This window comes from Thermobia domestica, chromosome 1 (assembly GCF_964235325.1).
Source record: "Thermobia domestica chromosome 1, izTheDome1.hap1.1, whole genome shotgun sequence".
Lineage (NCBI taxonomy): Eukaryota > Metazoa > Arthropoda > Insecta > Zygentoma > Lepismatidae > Thermobia > Thermobia domestica.
The window spans coordinates 294,754,730-294,771,440 of record NC_137454.1 but is presented as its reverse complement, the minus strand read 5'-3'; the positions used below and the strand labels follow the sequence as shown (position 1 = coordinate 294,771,440).

Sequence of the window (16,711 nt, the reverse complement as noted above, 5' to 3'; positions counted from 1 at the left end):
TGACAACGCTGTTGTCGACAAATGCTGTGCTGAACTCTTTTTCGCTTTCTGTTAGATGTTAGTTTTTCTTCAAATTCTCGTAGTTTTCATAGTTTTTAAAAAATATTTTCTTTGATATAGTAGCATGAACACCCTTGAGAAATATAATATTGAGTTGATATTGAGAGAAAGAATAAATAAATGTTAAACTCTCATGTTAGTTTTATGCTCGAAGTGTACAAGTCCCCAACGTTAACCATAAGATTTGGTACGATTACAATAGCCCTCGCTTGATCAACAGCCGTAATTATTCATTTCGAATTATAATTCCTATAATATAAAGATAGAAATTTCATTTAACTATCATTAAGTTTACTTAGACAAAAGCAGCCTTCTGCAAATTTTTATTTCCGTAAGATAACGTTCTCAATCTGGACTTGGTTTTTAAAAATAGTGTAGTGGAATAAACTAGTAAATACATAAGAATACTATATCAAAATAAAATCTATCTGGAAGTAATTTGGCCCTTTGTACTTATTACCACCGTTCAAAATTTTGGTCATAACGCTTTACAAATGAGATGCTCTTATTCTGACGTAAATATACTGTATTTTACGACGCCCCTTTTCAGGGTCACATAGATCTATAGCTCCAGATCCTGGTTATCAAGGAAATATGTGCAAATAAACATTAATAATAATAATAATAATAATAATAATAATAATAATAATAATAATAATAATAATAATAATAACAATAATAATAATAATAGCATTTTTTCCCATTGGTTTAGTAGCTAGCACGCGCACCTTTCGTGCACAGGGTCCTAGGTTCGATTCCCGATGAGAGAACCTTGAAACATTTAAACGCATCACAGTGGTTCGGATTCCATTTTAAACTTTAGATTCGTGTCTCATACAGCCTTAGTGCTGAAAAAGGGTGCTAAACTTCAATAAACAAACAAATCATAATAATACCCTAGGTATATCATAATATTGTTCCTTTTAGCTTCCCAGAAATACTTAATAAGTGAATATAACCTTCCCTATCTATTAGGGAAATAATAGCTACTACAATTATTAGATTAATATTCGTTTTGTAAGAATCAGTATATTAGGAAATGAACAAAATGCTTCAATAATCCAGAAAAAATCAGCTATATTGAACTTTAACAAAAGTGCTCTCTTCTATAACTTGTAGGGAATATAAATTCTACTAATGTCAAAAATTGTAAGTTTATTTCGGAAATAATAAAGCATAAATGTGTAAGCAGCAGAGTAACAATATTTCAATATCGTTTCTATAATTTCTTTAAAAAGTTGATTAATCTCATAGCTTTACATTGAAATTAATAACAGATGCATATAGAAAATAGAGTAACAAATACAAGTAGTTTATTTACAACCACAAAGTTATTAGAAACATTTATGAGTTTACTGTGGAAATTTCAAATTCATATACGTATTTACAGTAACAATGATAGACCTATAGACAAATATATATTCTCGTTAGAAAAAATGAATATTTTCTGATCGACTCTTTTTTTCTTTCAATAACTTTCGAATGGATAGGCCGATTACAGCAATATTTGAGGATTCCAGTGTTAAAAAAGACACGTAAGTTAACAAGTATTATCAGTTAAGATCGGGAAACAATTTCTTAAAATTATCGGGTGTACTTCTTTCCCATTGAAGTTCTCATTTCTGTAGATTAAATTGTAATTTACAGTAAAAAAATATCATTTTTTAATTAATGTTGTAATCGGTCAATTTATTCGAGGGTTATTAACAGAAATATAATTTAATGCAATTCCTTGTTCTTCAGAGTTGATTAACAGCTATCATGTAATCACTTAGAATCGTAAAGTTGTTGAATTTGTACGTTCAGAATTAATTTAAAGAAAGGCACCTTTACCCTGTCATTTGAAATATACGTTTATATTTACAGTAATAGTAAGGTTTATTTGAGATATGTTCAACGGAGGTTTCAAAATTGATTCAGATTGCAATAGGCCTATATTTTATTTACTATAACTTTTAATACAAGCTATCTAGATAGACTTTCGTTTGTACACATAAACTGTATTATACCTAGCAAACAACGGAAGTAATGTACTACGTCAAATTCTTAATAATATATACGTATATCATAAACAGGCATGTCAGAACGATGTTTTGAGTATAGGGGGAAAATTTGATCACTTCATTTTTTAAATCATACACCTGGAATGTGAATGCATATTTGATTATGTATTTTAGGTTAAAAAAAGAGAGCTAATCACACATTTATCTCCAATTAGAAGTGAGAAGAATTATCACTGCATTCCTATGCTATTAATGACGAAAATTATAAATGAATTCACACACAAGTGTAATTAAATTGCTAGAACGTAATTCAAACCATATTTTTGTACACTCAATCAGACTTAACTTAGCATATAACTAGAACACTTAGAAATCCTAGCTAGAGTTGAATAGAAAAACATAATTTTGTCTTCTTCGTTTAGAGACGAAGCTGCCCATAAAATTCTTCGCAGTATCACGAGGAAGGCAACTATCTAGCTTCTACCCACGTCCAATGTTTTTTGGTACTTTCGGAAAACATTTTATTGTTTGTGAAAGTGAAGTAAAAGCAATAATCGTTAAGAATAATTAGGTATAGCTTAGCATAAAATAAGTTTAAGTTACTGCAATATCTTAATATCATGTACAAATCTCAAATTATACACGTTGGGATGAGTCTAATTTATGTGTATCATTTCAAATCCCATTTTGGTTAAGTACATAATATACAATATTCAGCATATTCCATAAACAATCATTCTGCAATCTTTCAGTGGGGATACATTTCACACACACACACACACACACACACACACACACACATATATATATATATATATATATATATATATATATATATATATATATATATATATATATATATATATGAGCGGCTAGGGCAAACATAATGTAAGCGACACTTTCGTTGAAATTGAGTTATCATTTGGAATAGGTTGAGATCGAATCCCAGAAGAGTTTGCAGGTGGTTTAATTTCGGAAATTATCTGCAAATGACAGGGTAAACTTGTTTGGTATATGACATTGCATTGAATTGCATGGGAATAGTCAATATTCATTTCCAGTTGACTCGAAAGTTAGAAAATGTGATGTACCATTATATTTACCCGAGACGCTCATAACTATATATTCTTTCTTGGAAACTTGTTGGAAAGACTTGATAACACTTACTAATAAACGTAAGGATAGAAAAGTATAAGACTAATAATAGATAACTTTACTACACGGACTGCTTATAGATAACAAGAAAACCTGTATATAAATATGCTACATAGTTTTTTATGTCCGATACATTATTTCAATCAACAATAAGATACTAAATACGAACAGAATCGTAATCTAGTAACTTAGCCATGCTCTTGTACTGTTTGCTATGAAAATAAGATCAATTTATTATGCAAATTACTCTGCTCTTTTCTGTCAACTTAATATGCAAACATTTTTTACTATCACTGGACTGTTTTGGTTTGTGGAGTTCAGCAAAGGAATCTCTGCTATGACTCTGAATCATATTTAATCTCTTAGAGTCACCCTTTAAAAAAACATTTCTACTATTTTCATGCTATCACGATCTCCAACACTTTTAGTGATACATGATTTATATTATAACAATTATAATTGATAAAGTGATTGCATAAATATAATGAAAAGTATTTAGCAACGTTTAATGATACACAATTCATTACATAATATATTCTAACAATAAACTTGGTTTAAATGTTGCTCTTCCTCACCCTTCGTAGACCTCTCGTGACACGGAAGAACTCTGATAGCTTCTAAGCGAATTTAAGTAAGATTCAGGGCATAAAATTTGCACATAAAAATTCTACAAAAGATTTCTGAGAATCGAGACGAGGCGATAGTTCTATAAAAATCTAATTTATCGTCTCATCTTCTTTCACTATCGTGTGCATCACTAGTTACGAATCGTTTCCTCTTCTCCTCCTCACTGAGGTGCAGGTGGTAAATTTTAAATGATGTACTGCTTCTAGCTCTTTCACAGAGGGTTTTTCGTAGTTAGTACTAATTGTGATGAACGCCAGCTGCAATCTCAATGTCGATTACAGAAGGGAAGGAAAAGAAAATCAAAGTAACTATGTTTGTGACTTCATAACTCTTGAACATCCCGATCGATCTCAATCAAAGTTTCAACATATATGATGTTTGGACCTGGGTTGGCTTTTATCATTTCACTTGACTTTACAACGTAGGGGAGGGGGAACTATATATATATATATATATATATTAATAACTCTTGAGCCACGCGACCGATCTTGATCAAATTTGCCACATAGATTCGGTTTGGTTCAGGCCTGGGATAGTTTTTATTATTTCACTTTGACGGTATAACTTAGGGGAAGAAGAGAGGATATATATAATGATCGAAAATGACTATATTAGTACCGAATCCATAGTTTTCGTAGTCGCTGAGATTAACAGTGATACTACTGATGCCATTTTAATACAAATTTAGCCCTTTATGTCAAAAATAAAACGTATTCTCCCGTGCAAAGAACGGGTAGTACCTTATAAATTATAATTACTTGCATTCTGTTAAGCTGTATAGCTATTTTTATATATTTAGTTGGCAGCACTGTATGTAATTCTAGTTTATTTCGAAGTCGTTTCCCATACAGGACTTATGAGCTGAAGCATAGACTAGTAAAATTTACGCATAGTCGTAAAAGAAAGGGTCTTTCATTTGATTTTTATTCTACATTTACCTTAGAATAAATAATAATTATAATATTTCACAAGCTTGTATAGCAGATCAACACTTTGCACATAGTTATTTTTACAGTTTCACCAGGATATAAATATATAGTATTAGGTATTCTATGACTATTCTATCAGGCCTTGTTTCCATTTTGTACTAATACACAATAACACACTGAGCAAGGCTATGTGATAATATGTAAAAAAAAAAAAAAAAAACAGTATCACGTAACAGTTTCAACACAATAACTGTGTCTTCATCAGACTTCCACTCCTTCTGGCTGCTTGGGAGTTGGTCATCACTTATATAGTCTCTGGAGATCAAGTGTGGGAGGAAAAGTTCAGAAGAAAAGAAGAAGAAAGATTAAGAGAGAAAGGTAAAAGAATAGGATGGAAACAAGAAGAGACAATAGACGAGAAAAGAGTAGTAATCATAGGAGATATTGAGATTACTGAGGAAGAGAGACAGGATATAAATTCAGAGTAACAAAAGAGGAAGTAGATAATTAAGAAGCGGTTGATGGAATAGAGGAAGCACTTCAGGAAATAAAAGATGAAGAAGATAGGAACAAAATTCGGAGGAAACTAGTAAATATAGTAAATAACAAATCAAGAAGACAAAGAGGCAATCTGACTGACGAAGAGAAAATGGGAATGAAAAGGATAAGAACGAGTAAGGACATAGTAGTGGAACAGGCAGACAAAGGGGGAGCTATAGTTGTGATGGATAAAGTATGGTATGAAAAAAACTTGAATATCTGAAAGACGAGACATATGAAGATGTGGCGGAAAACGTACAAGAAGAAGAGATAAAGAAAAAGATTATAGAGGACTGCAAAAAGAAAGGGTTCAAGAGGTTAGTGAGAGAAGAAGGAAAGCTACTTAGGATGAAAGGATTTCCAAAAATCCACAAAGAAGTAGTGAAGTTGAGGCCGGTGCTTAACTGCAGGAATAATATGTTAGAACTGTTGGAGAAAAAGATTAAGAGGATAGCCGAGGCAGTGAGAAAAGGACAAGAAAGTAAGAGAGTAGAGAATACGCAAGAGGTTGAGAGGATGATAGATAAATTAGGGAGAAGAACAGAAAGCACAGTGCTATTTAGTCTGGATGTCAAGAGTATGTTCCCGAGCCTTAAAAGAGAAGAAATATTGAGAATAATAGAAGAGGAAATGGGTGAAAAGAGAATAGAAAATTGGGACAGTAAGAAGGTAAGAAAAGGATTAGAGGCATTGTGGGAGAATGGATGCTGCATAATCAGAGACAGGATTATTAAAATGAAGGAAGGACTTAGTATAGGATCTTGTTTGAGTCCAGTACTATCAGATATAGTAATGAATCGATGGGAGAAGGAGACGATAGAAAGAGGAGGAGAAAGACTGCTTCCTTTTTGCCGTTATGTGGACAACTGTTTAGGAATATGGAAGGGAACGAAAAGGCAGCTGGAGAAATTCATAAGGGACGTGGAAGATGAAGAGAAAGGGATTAGACTAGAAAATGAAATAGAAGTAGACAAGGAGATAAACTATTTAGATATGAAAATTAAGAAGTCGGAACAAGGGGAGTTTATTACATCCTGGTACCAAAAAGAGTGTGCAGTGGGAGTGTATTGCCACAAACGAAGTGATGTGGATGAGGGGGACAAAGGAGAATTTCATAAAAGCATGAAAGAAAGAATAGGAGACCTAAACACAAATGAAGAACAGAGGAAAACCGATTTAAAGAAGTTCTGGACACAGCTAAGGGGAAATGGATACAACGAAGAGGATAAGATCCCAAGAGACATAGCAAGAGAGGGAAAGAAAGAGGAAGAAGACAAGAACAGAAAATGGTTTGGAACAGAAAGTCTAGGCAAAGAAATAGAGAAGATAAAGAGAATGCTTCGGGAAGCAGGAATTAGGATGTACAGAAAAGGAGGAAGCAAAATAATTGAATTAGTAAGAAGAACCAGGAGAGAAGCAGTAGCGGACAAAGATCAAAGGGGAGTAATATATAGAGTAGGATGCGCGGAGTGTAACAAAATTTACATAGGAGAAACAAAAAAGAAAATGCAAGAAAGGATTAAACAGCACCAGGATGATGTAAGATTGAAAAGGGACAACAATGCGATATACAATGATCACAAAGAGATAAACCACAGGATAGGGTGGGAAGGAGCAGAGGTCATAGAAGTAGAGAACAGAACTTCTGGTGAGAAAATGGAAGGAAGCTAGGGAGATTATGAGGGCAGGACACAAGGTGATGAATTGGAATGCAGGATTCTCGATAAATAAAGAGTGGGAGAAGATTCTGCTTAAAGAAGAAATGAAAAGGAAGAAAGAAAGAAGAAAAATTAATAAGGAAAATAAGGATAATTAGAGGACAGAATGTATCCAACGAAAAAAGTAAACTTTTAATTGGACACGTGTGCAGCTAAAAAGTGAAAGTGAAAGCCACACAAGTGTTACTTTTTAATGAAGGGGCGGAGCCTAATTAAAAGTTGATCTCCGGTGACTATATAAGTGATGACCAACTCCCAAGCAGCCAGAAGGAGTGGAAGTCTGATGAAGACACAGTTATTGTGTTGAAACTGTTACGTGATACTGTTTTCTTTTTAACATATATCATATAGCCTTGCTCAGTGTGCTATTGTGTATTAAATATTTTAGTGTATAGTAAATCGAATTGTGACTTCTTATGACCTTATTTCTTTTTAAATTATAGTATCTGTTATCCCACGTTTTACAATAAAAATGAGAGAAATAAGAGAAAAATAATTCTCATTTTATTTTCATCTCTCTTCTGATTCATTTCGGGTATTGATAGAAAAAATTACGTAATATCATACTGCAACCGCACGAATCTATAAATTCTCTAGAAAACTACAAAGTGTTACACAATTCTTACCACTATATTCATTAAAATAGTTAAAACGCCTGTTTTTGTTTCAGACACGGAAAAATTAAACTACAGTATGACATAGCATAACATTAGTGATATGAATGTGTTAAAATTTTCACATATGTTATATATGAAACAGCAATAATTATAGAAATGGTAATGCAAAATGATTCCCCACGTAACAGAAACAAATTCCGTATAATTTGTCTCAGAGTATGAACTAGTTTATACAGGATGACCCAAAAATCCTGTACTGATTGGCTTATGGCATTTTATATCATTTACTTATTATTATCCATACAGGTATTGACTTAGTTTCTTTATGATATGTTTTTATTTTATTTTCACTTTTACATTAAAGTCGGAACAGACTAAAGTAAATAAAGTTATTATCATAATAAAGTAAAATGTTGTATTTCAACAATGTAGAACTATGTGTATACCTACTTTTGGGCCACCTAGTATGTAAGAAACATACTTGAGACCAATATGTTCAAATTTTGTGCTTAGGAAAAATTTGTTCTCATTTCGAGGAGATCAAAATAATTTTCTGAGTGAAATATATACCCTCTTAATGTGGGAGAAAAATTATTATTAGGTACAATATCTTTAAAATACAAGAATGGGTTTACTTACTTCTACAATGGTAACTAAATGTCATTTATATTCATCAGTTGTATTTTTGGGAAATAACTGAACTCAGCCGTGTAAGTAGAACGGAATGTGCAACATATCTCTTGAATATCTTATTTTTTAAAAAAAATATATTGACAAGGGTTTCGGGAATAAATGACGGGAAATTACTTTAGAGAAATACTAGAAATCTATTGTATTAACATCTTTAACACTTAGCACAAAATCGAGTGTGCTTGTCATTCCAAAGTTGCAACAATATTCTGAACCTAAAGATTATTGTTAGATACTACCTACATTAGCAACACTATTTTTAAATTGTTAGGAAAATTTTTAATAGATTAATAGATAAAACGAGGTTCATATAATACGTCGAACAAATTTCTGATCATACGCACTATAGATGGAAAAGTATATTTCATTTGTACACACATGTGTGTCATATGAGCCAGTGGCGGCTCTGGAAGGAAATTATATCGACAGAAGTTACAATTTTATCGCTACAAGTTAAGGGGAAAAATCACAAGAATTAGAACATTACAAAAAAAAAAAAAAAAAAAATGTTCCCTTACCTTGTAGTGATAAAATTGACATTTTTACCTAAGTGACTTTCCTCAAGATATGAACATATACATGAGTTATATAGCTCATATGAACTATATATATACAAATACAGCTTGAAACTTTGTTCATAGCTCAACATGATATTTAAAACTAGTACAAATTGCCAGTGTTAGTTACTCACATATTTATGACTACCATGCAAGGCAATGTCCATTCTAAAAATTACAATATAATAATCTGTCTGATACTTAGGAATTTGAAGCGGATACGATACCTTTGCCAAATCATTATTCCTAGTAAATAAAAGGTCTGGATCAATGACAAATAATAAACAATGCGAGCTGACGTTTGCATTCACAATGCGAGCTGAGGTCTTACTAACAACACAGGATCGCGTTCTTTCGTTCATCCACTTAGTTCTTTAACATCACTGTGACATTCTTTTAAAATTAACACTGTCGTATAATTTAATACCACTCAACACCGGTTCTGTGTTAAACTAGTAATATTAAGCCTATGTTAACCCAGCACCGGATAAATAATGTTGAAATAACATGCTATAGGGATATTCATGCTGGAACCACTGGTCTGTGCTAAAATTGACTTGTATTAATATCATCACTGTTTGTTGTGTTTAAGCATATACAGATATATAATTCAACATTTAGTTAATTATTTTGGATAATCATAGATCATATATTTTCTAAATTGACTCAGGATAGGAATGCTGTACATCATCAGACAATATGCTACAATAGTTTCCCTGAGAATATACATGCTACATTTTGAACTCCACAGAGTATAGTCTTTTCTTTCTGGAAGGTATTAGCAACATTACTATTTTTTAAAGTAAAAATGTCTTTTGTTTTTCTTATAATTAACTCTTCTTTTCTCTACTTATATACAGTATATCATTTAGTTGAAATCATTTCAGGTTTAATTAGGCCTATTCTAACGATTATGGCTTATCAGTGGACGATGATTAAGGACGGTACAAAACTGTTCAAAAATATTGCTTTCCTTAATGTAGGAGCATGACTGCAAATGTTATAAGCTGTTTTTAATGCTACCTCATACTAAAGACAACAAAAATACTCATGAAATATTAATGAAAGCAAAATTTCTCTGCCAAGTTAGAAAATAACGATTACTTCTTTATTCCTTATAAGTTATCAGTTTCATGATGTAATTACAATTTGCATTAAGTATCCTTTTCATTTTATTTTGAGAGAGATATCTATCATATGGACGTCTATAGGTCTACTGTATGTACAAATGCAAATGCAATACCTGAATAGAAACCTTTTCTTCACTTTACACATCTTTGATCTATTACTTGTCTCTGATCAAGGAATCCGAAGCAATTAAAAGTGCATTAACTCCAGGTTTCTGTAAATTTCATACTTTGTATATTGTCTACGTTCAAGATAGCTACTAAATTTATTCGAAATTGGTTTATTCGTTACATGAAACATCGTTAAACGAGTATGTAAGTAATCATTCACTTTTGGTCGTGAATCTAAAAATGAAATGAAATCTTTAAGTTTTACGTCCCACGGATACGTCGGTTAGGCTAGAGGAGACGGTGATGATGAGAGATGAATGAAATGGTGGAATGAAAAAAAGTAGGAGGAAACGTGAGAACCTCGGGAAAACACACGAACACGGTGTTTGTCCACCACAAAGTCCACACGGCGCGAGCTGGGATCGAACCATGGACCCCAAGCTCCGGAGGTGAACGTTCTACAACTGATGCACCGCGCCCCCGGTGGTGAATCTACACCAAGTATGAGAAGTGCATTAGACAGACATATATTAATACTATGATATCCACGCATAATTTTCAGTAGACATAATTAGTGAATTAAATTATATTCGCTAATAAGTAATCTCTCATCTTCCCTGTGGGACTGATTTTGAAAAGTTTCGAAATAAAATGTACCATTTCCAAGTCATGATCTTCCACGGTATATATATATATATATATATATATATATATATATATATATATATATATATATATATCGTAATAATTTACAAAGTACATAGCATTTGCGTACAAACTTGGTTGACAACGGAACTGAAAATCCTTCTTTTTCCCTACGCATACCGTACTGAATTAATGCAAGTAAATAACGTGTATGCATTCTGTGTATCAAAACGTCTCATATATATAGAAATTAGTCCGTTCAATGTACAGAAGCTCCGAAGAAACACGTGATAGCTCCCTGCCACGTAAACACGTGACATTTTCATCTCTTAGTCCTCAAAGTTACAACAGAATTACCAAAATTTAAAATTGTTAAAATCTAGTTTCGGTAATAACTTAACATTATATCAAAATTTTGGCCATCCAAAAAATAGTTTTAGCCCGAACCTATTTAAATTAATAGAATTTTCGGAGTAATACGCAATAGTAAGTAGAACAAGTAAAGGTTTTCCTATTATGTTCGAACTCTTTCTTGCATTGCAACTTCCACAGAATTAAACATTTAAATCACTAATGTCTTCCCAATTCTAATCAAAGATTCAGATGATAAATAGCATGAAGCATATATATACACAAGATATATTAGCAATATTGGAGATAAAACAGCTTTCTAAAACGAAGTTCCACAATTGGAGAGATTGTAAAGCACTTCTTTTGTTTAACGATTGGAACGGTTAAATGCAGAATTATATTTATCAAATCATTGCTGAAGAAAATTATTCGATGTTACCAAGAATGAACATTTCTTCATCCATTCTCGTATATCATAATCATAGGTATTCTGCCATTACTGGCAGGTCATTTGTCGCAACTGAGAAGCTTCCATGCTCCACGTTCTTCCGCTTAATCTCTTCGTCTTCACGTACAATTTCTCCGTTTCGATATCGTTCGTTAATTGTAATCTCTTTCTCCCTCTCTTCGCTTCCCTGCCACCATACCCTCTAACACATTCCTCATGATACAGTTTCTTCTTAGCCAATATCAAAACCAGTTTCTCTTCCTCTTCTTAATACGATTCGCATCCAGAAAGTAAGTTTTTCACGCATCCCATAGCTAGGAAGCCATGCCCTCGCACTTCACACGCGGCGGGAGCTGGAATAGGAACGCCAATCTTCAATCACTGCCACGACGCTACTGAGAGAATTAGGGAAGTTCTGCTGGCGCATGCGCCATGTTAGGACCTTACTCTCACGTACACGCAGTCGCTTCGCGTAACATACGGTTTCCTAGCTATGGGACGCGTGGGAACCTTACTTTCTGGATGCGCCTCGTAATATCTAAAACTGTTCTTTTCTCTTCCATCATTTCTAAGACCCTCTCATTCGTTTTTCGCTCGACTCAGATAATTCTCTCCATTCTTCTCCACACACACATTGCGAAAGCTTCCAGTCGTTTTTTACCATTTTTCGGTAATATCCATGTTCCTGACCAATACGGTTCAATACTCCGTACGAAACATCTTATGAATCTTTTGCCCTACTATTTATTCAAGATCGAACAAAACAGATTTTTTTCCCTCCTAAAATCTTCTTTCGCCATTCCTATCCTTACTTTAATTTCACGTTCACAGTTCATATCATCACTAATAATACTACTTAGTTATCGAAAACTCATCACCTGTTCTATTTTCTCGCCTTCCATTTCTATATTTGACGCTGATCCCTTCGTTTCAATCACCATATCGTTTGTCTTTCTAACATTTATTTTCATCCCCTTCACAGCCCTTCCTCATGTTTTCTAACATCTTAATGATTTTCTTTTCAGGTTCTGAAACAAGCGCCATAGCATATGCAAACCGTATGCATCTAATCATTCTACTTCCCAATGAAATGCTGCCCTCATTTTGTATACATTTTTTCACTATCTCTTATAGATATACAGATGGTGCAACAATTAATGATCCACAGTAAAGCACTCTTTCTTAGAAAGAAGTCCAGATATTATCCTCAAACAATAGGATCCGCAATTTTCCATGTAACGTTTGTGATTCTATACGGAACTAATTAAAATAATATAATGCAAATTAAATTCTAAAATTACTTAATGTCACATTGTAAAATATTAAAACAACTATTTTGCAGTTGTTGAAATTTTGATTTGATGCGTGGATCCTTTCTCAAACTCTACTAGAGAGACAAAAGAAGCGTACACATGAAGGAGATAGATTAATGTTATAATTTATGAGCAATATTGTTATATAAAAAAAAGTTCGTTAAAATATCGTACGAACAAAATACATAATTTTAAATAAGGCAACAGACAACATTATGCAATCTTGCTCCTGACCAAATCTTTCTTGCTGCTTGGACCCACATTTCATTGTGGGCATTGTTTTGGAAATTTTGCTTTACAAGCCATATATCCAACTTTTAAAGCTTTTCTTTCAATTTCTATAAATAAACTACAACTATTTCTTTCAAGCGAAATGTTGACCTAGTAACTATAAACATAAGTACCATTTCAAAATTCAAAACATCAGTTCATTCATCATAAAAAAATTTCATTTTAATGTACATAAAGTGCTTAAACACATTAAATGCTTAAGACGCTTTTGCAACTATCCCTTCAAGCGAGATTTGTTAAATAAACTTTAGTCAAATCCGCACACTTATGTTTGAATAAATACCTCAAATTACAAAAATATCTCAACGATAATAACAACAATCAGTATACACTATACACTCTACCGCGATATGCTCATTTACACTTGTAAAAATATTCTTATTATGAATAAAAACATAACGTTCCCCGCTATAAAAACAATTGAGTACCTATTATTCATGAACTCTTAGAGGGAGATTTTCTCTTTGTTGTCCTCTTCTACAGCACATAGCACAACACGTATCTCCTTTTCCAAATTTCTCACCATCTTGTAATGTCTGAGGAAGAGCTTGGTTCAGAGTCTCCGGAAGTAACAATGATAATAAACCAGATCCTAGAGCAATAGTTCCAAAAATCATGGTTGGAATAGATTTGTCGAACGTATCCTGTTAAGGAAAAGAAATCATATTTATCATGTAAGAACAAAATTTAACAGTTGTTTACGTATTTGATTAATGATAATTAATGTCTTAAATTTGGTAACAATTGACAAGAATATGGAACTTAAAAAGAAAGTATATTAAACTCAATTATGTATGTTTTGAGGACAGTCATATGTCGGAATATAAGAAAAATAGAAAAATGTTGACAGATTTGAAGTGTGCGCAATGTTTATTTTTCCCGCTCTCTCTGCCTTTGAAGGGTATTTAATAACCATGCTAATAGACAAATAGTGTTACTAACTTCAGGTATAAATTAAAACCTTTAAACTTTAATGTGCGGAATACCTATTTTTTTAAACAGTCTAATGAATTACACACTTCTTAACAACTAAATGTAAGCTTGAGAGCATGGTGGCTCAATGATAGAGCGTTCCTCTTTGATACGTGGGATTCCTGGTTTGATTACAACTCCCTTTGTGTTGGACAAACATCGTGTGTGTGGGTTACATGTTAAACATGCACAAGAGTGCATAATTTTTGGTGGGTACATATCTTTCCATTAATGAAACATGTGTCTACTTTTCTATACGTCAGATAGTATTGATTTCTTTTTACAAAACCATTCATTCAAGCTCATGAGAGGTCGGCCGGTTTTTCGTTGTCAACCCTGTATCATGTGAAAATGTTTGAAATAAGAAAATTTTTGGATAACAAATTTAACTTTTTCACCTTCGAATTCTAGCACCTTAGTTGATGTTAATGAATTTTAGTTTATTCAAAAAAATGAACTTTTATTTTATTCATAAATTTTAAATGATAATTTTGTCTCATAAAATATATTACGTTTTAGGACAGTTATTCCCAATATTTTCTGTAGAGTTTAATGTTCCACTATTATGCACCAAAGCTAAGTAATCTCTTCCTTATATATATTTTAACTCTATTAATTCCCAGGTAGAAAAGCCGTGAGAAAGACTTATTTTTTTTTTATTTTAAAATGCCATTTTTTCTGAGTTCTTGTATCTCTACTCCAAACTTCTACTTTGATGCCCTATAACTCGGTAACTCAAGGCTGAAACACTAATATTTCATACGTGTCCTAAGCTGTTAAGATCTGCCATCAATATCAAAGTTGTTCAACATCGGATTATTTTCATCGATCGTGTACAATTAGGGTTGCCACCTTTCCGTAGGACTAAAGTGAGACACATTTTTCAAACATGAGGAGATTCTCGGTTTCTCAAACCCAAAGAAATACATACATTCATAAATGATAATTTAAACACATGAAACAGAAAACTCATAGTGTCAGCTCTAATCTTAGTCATCAGAGTGTACTGTCTGCTTCAAAGCGCATGGTACTTTTTTCCTTTGCTTAGTTTACATTTATTTAGTCGGGACATAACTCCAATGATAAAGTAACTACTTAGGTATATCACCTTTTTTCTCTTATATTCTTATTGCGATTGCTACTGATGGTGCTAGTGTAATGCTTGGAAAACGTTCTGGAATTGTCATAAGACTGAAACAGAAATACCCTCAAATGTTTTCATGGTAGTGTTTAAACCATAGAATTGAACTATCAGTGTCTGACTCTTACAACGATATTGTATATTTGTAAGTTACTTCCATTCTTCTTTTAACTATTTTGGGCAAAAGATGTTATTTAAAAGTGGACAGGTTGTGATTACGAAGAAGAGGAATATATATAGAACAATATGCTGGTGTTGTATGATTTTTAACCGATGTTACTGTAACAACAGATTTAGCGTTTTTGGGTTGCTATGACAACCTGTTCTTATTGATTAGGTAGGTGACTGAGAGAAGATAGCTATTAAAAAATCGACATTGCTTAAAATTGATGTATATTACTTCAGTATATTGTAATTGATATTTCTTGTGGAATATATAGATATAAAACTACAAATGTTTGATAGTATTGTGTGACTTCATTTTAACCAAATATCATATGCACTTTAGATCGAACTGGGTAATGTAACGAAAATAAGAAAGTATCGTTACATTATAGATTGTGTTATTCCGCCAGGAACTTGAGATTAGTTAGAAGTTTATAGTAAACGGTCTCATATATATTTTGATCATCACGGATTATATTTTATTAAGGAATAAGAGAAAAATATACTGAAATTCAAAAATGAATATTCACAGCGATGGATGCACCAGTAATGTAGTTGAAGACATCCATACGTCAAAGAGTGTGACTGACCTTATAAGACAGTTAGGGCAACAGTTGAATGCCAGAATGTAACAAGTAACTTAACAGTTGGATGCTAAAAGGAACAAATAACGTAACAGTTGAATACCAACAAAGAACAGGTAGATGCCAAGATGGAACAATTGATACAACGGTCAGATGCCATAATAGAACAAATATCACATCAAACTAATATCGACTAGAACTAACCGATAATAGATTAGAGCAAATTCTCCACAGTTTTGCGATTTTGCAAAGTTCAGTCGAAGTAGTAGAAAAACAAGTTAACAGTCATCAGAACCAGATAAGGAAATTGCAAGAAGTACAAACTATCAAGGAAAAACTTGGGACAGCAGATAGTACTCTTGATCCCATCGTCAATGTGGTTTATGTAGAACATAATGCTGTTAGAACCAAACTAAGTGATGAGGGCAGTAACCCACCGAAGAGGAGGAAATCGCTTCCAATTCTGAAAATGAAGAAAGAATAATGTGACGGAACACTGATACTCAAGTAAAATTTAGAAATTTAAGGCCTTCAGATACACGTTTAAAAAGTAACGAAATAAAGTCTTTGACAAAATTCAGTGGTAGGTCCGAGGATATCCCGGCTAGTACATATATTCTGAGAAAAAATTGAAGCAGAATGTGAATTGATCGGTGTAAATTAGTAG

At 32.7% G+C, this 16,711-nt stretch overlaps 1 protein-coding gene across 1 annotated transcript in view; it reads right to left on the bottom strand.

Moving 5' to 3' along the window:
• Positions 1-1,200: 1,200 nt before the first annotated feature.
• Positions 1,201-16,711, bottom strand: part of LOC145661488 (organic cation transporter protein) — a 168,632-nt gene continuing 153,121 nt past the window's right edge. Inside the window, exon 10 of the mRNA XM_081726807.1 lies at positions 1,201-13,826. Coding sequence (XP_081582933.1) covers positions 13,614-13,826 — 213 coding nt within the window. The 3' untranslated portion in view covers positions 1,201-13,613. The remainder of the gene's footprint in view (positions 13,827-16,711) is intronic.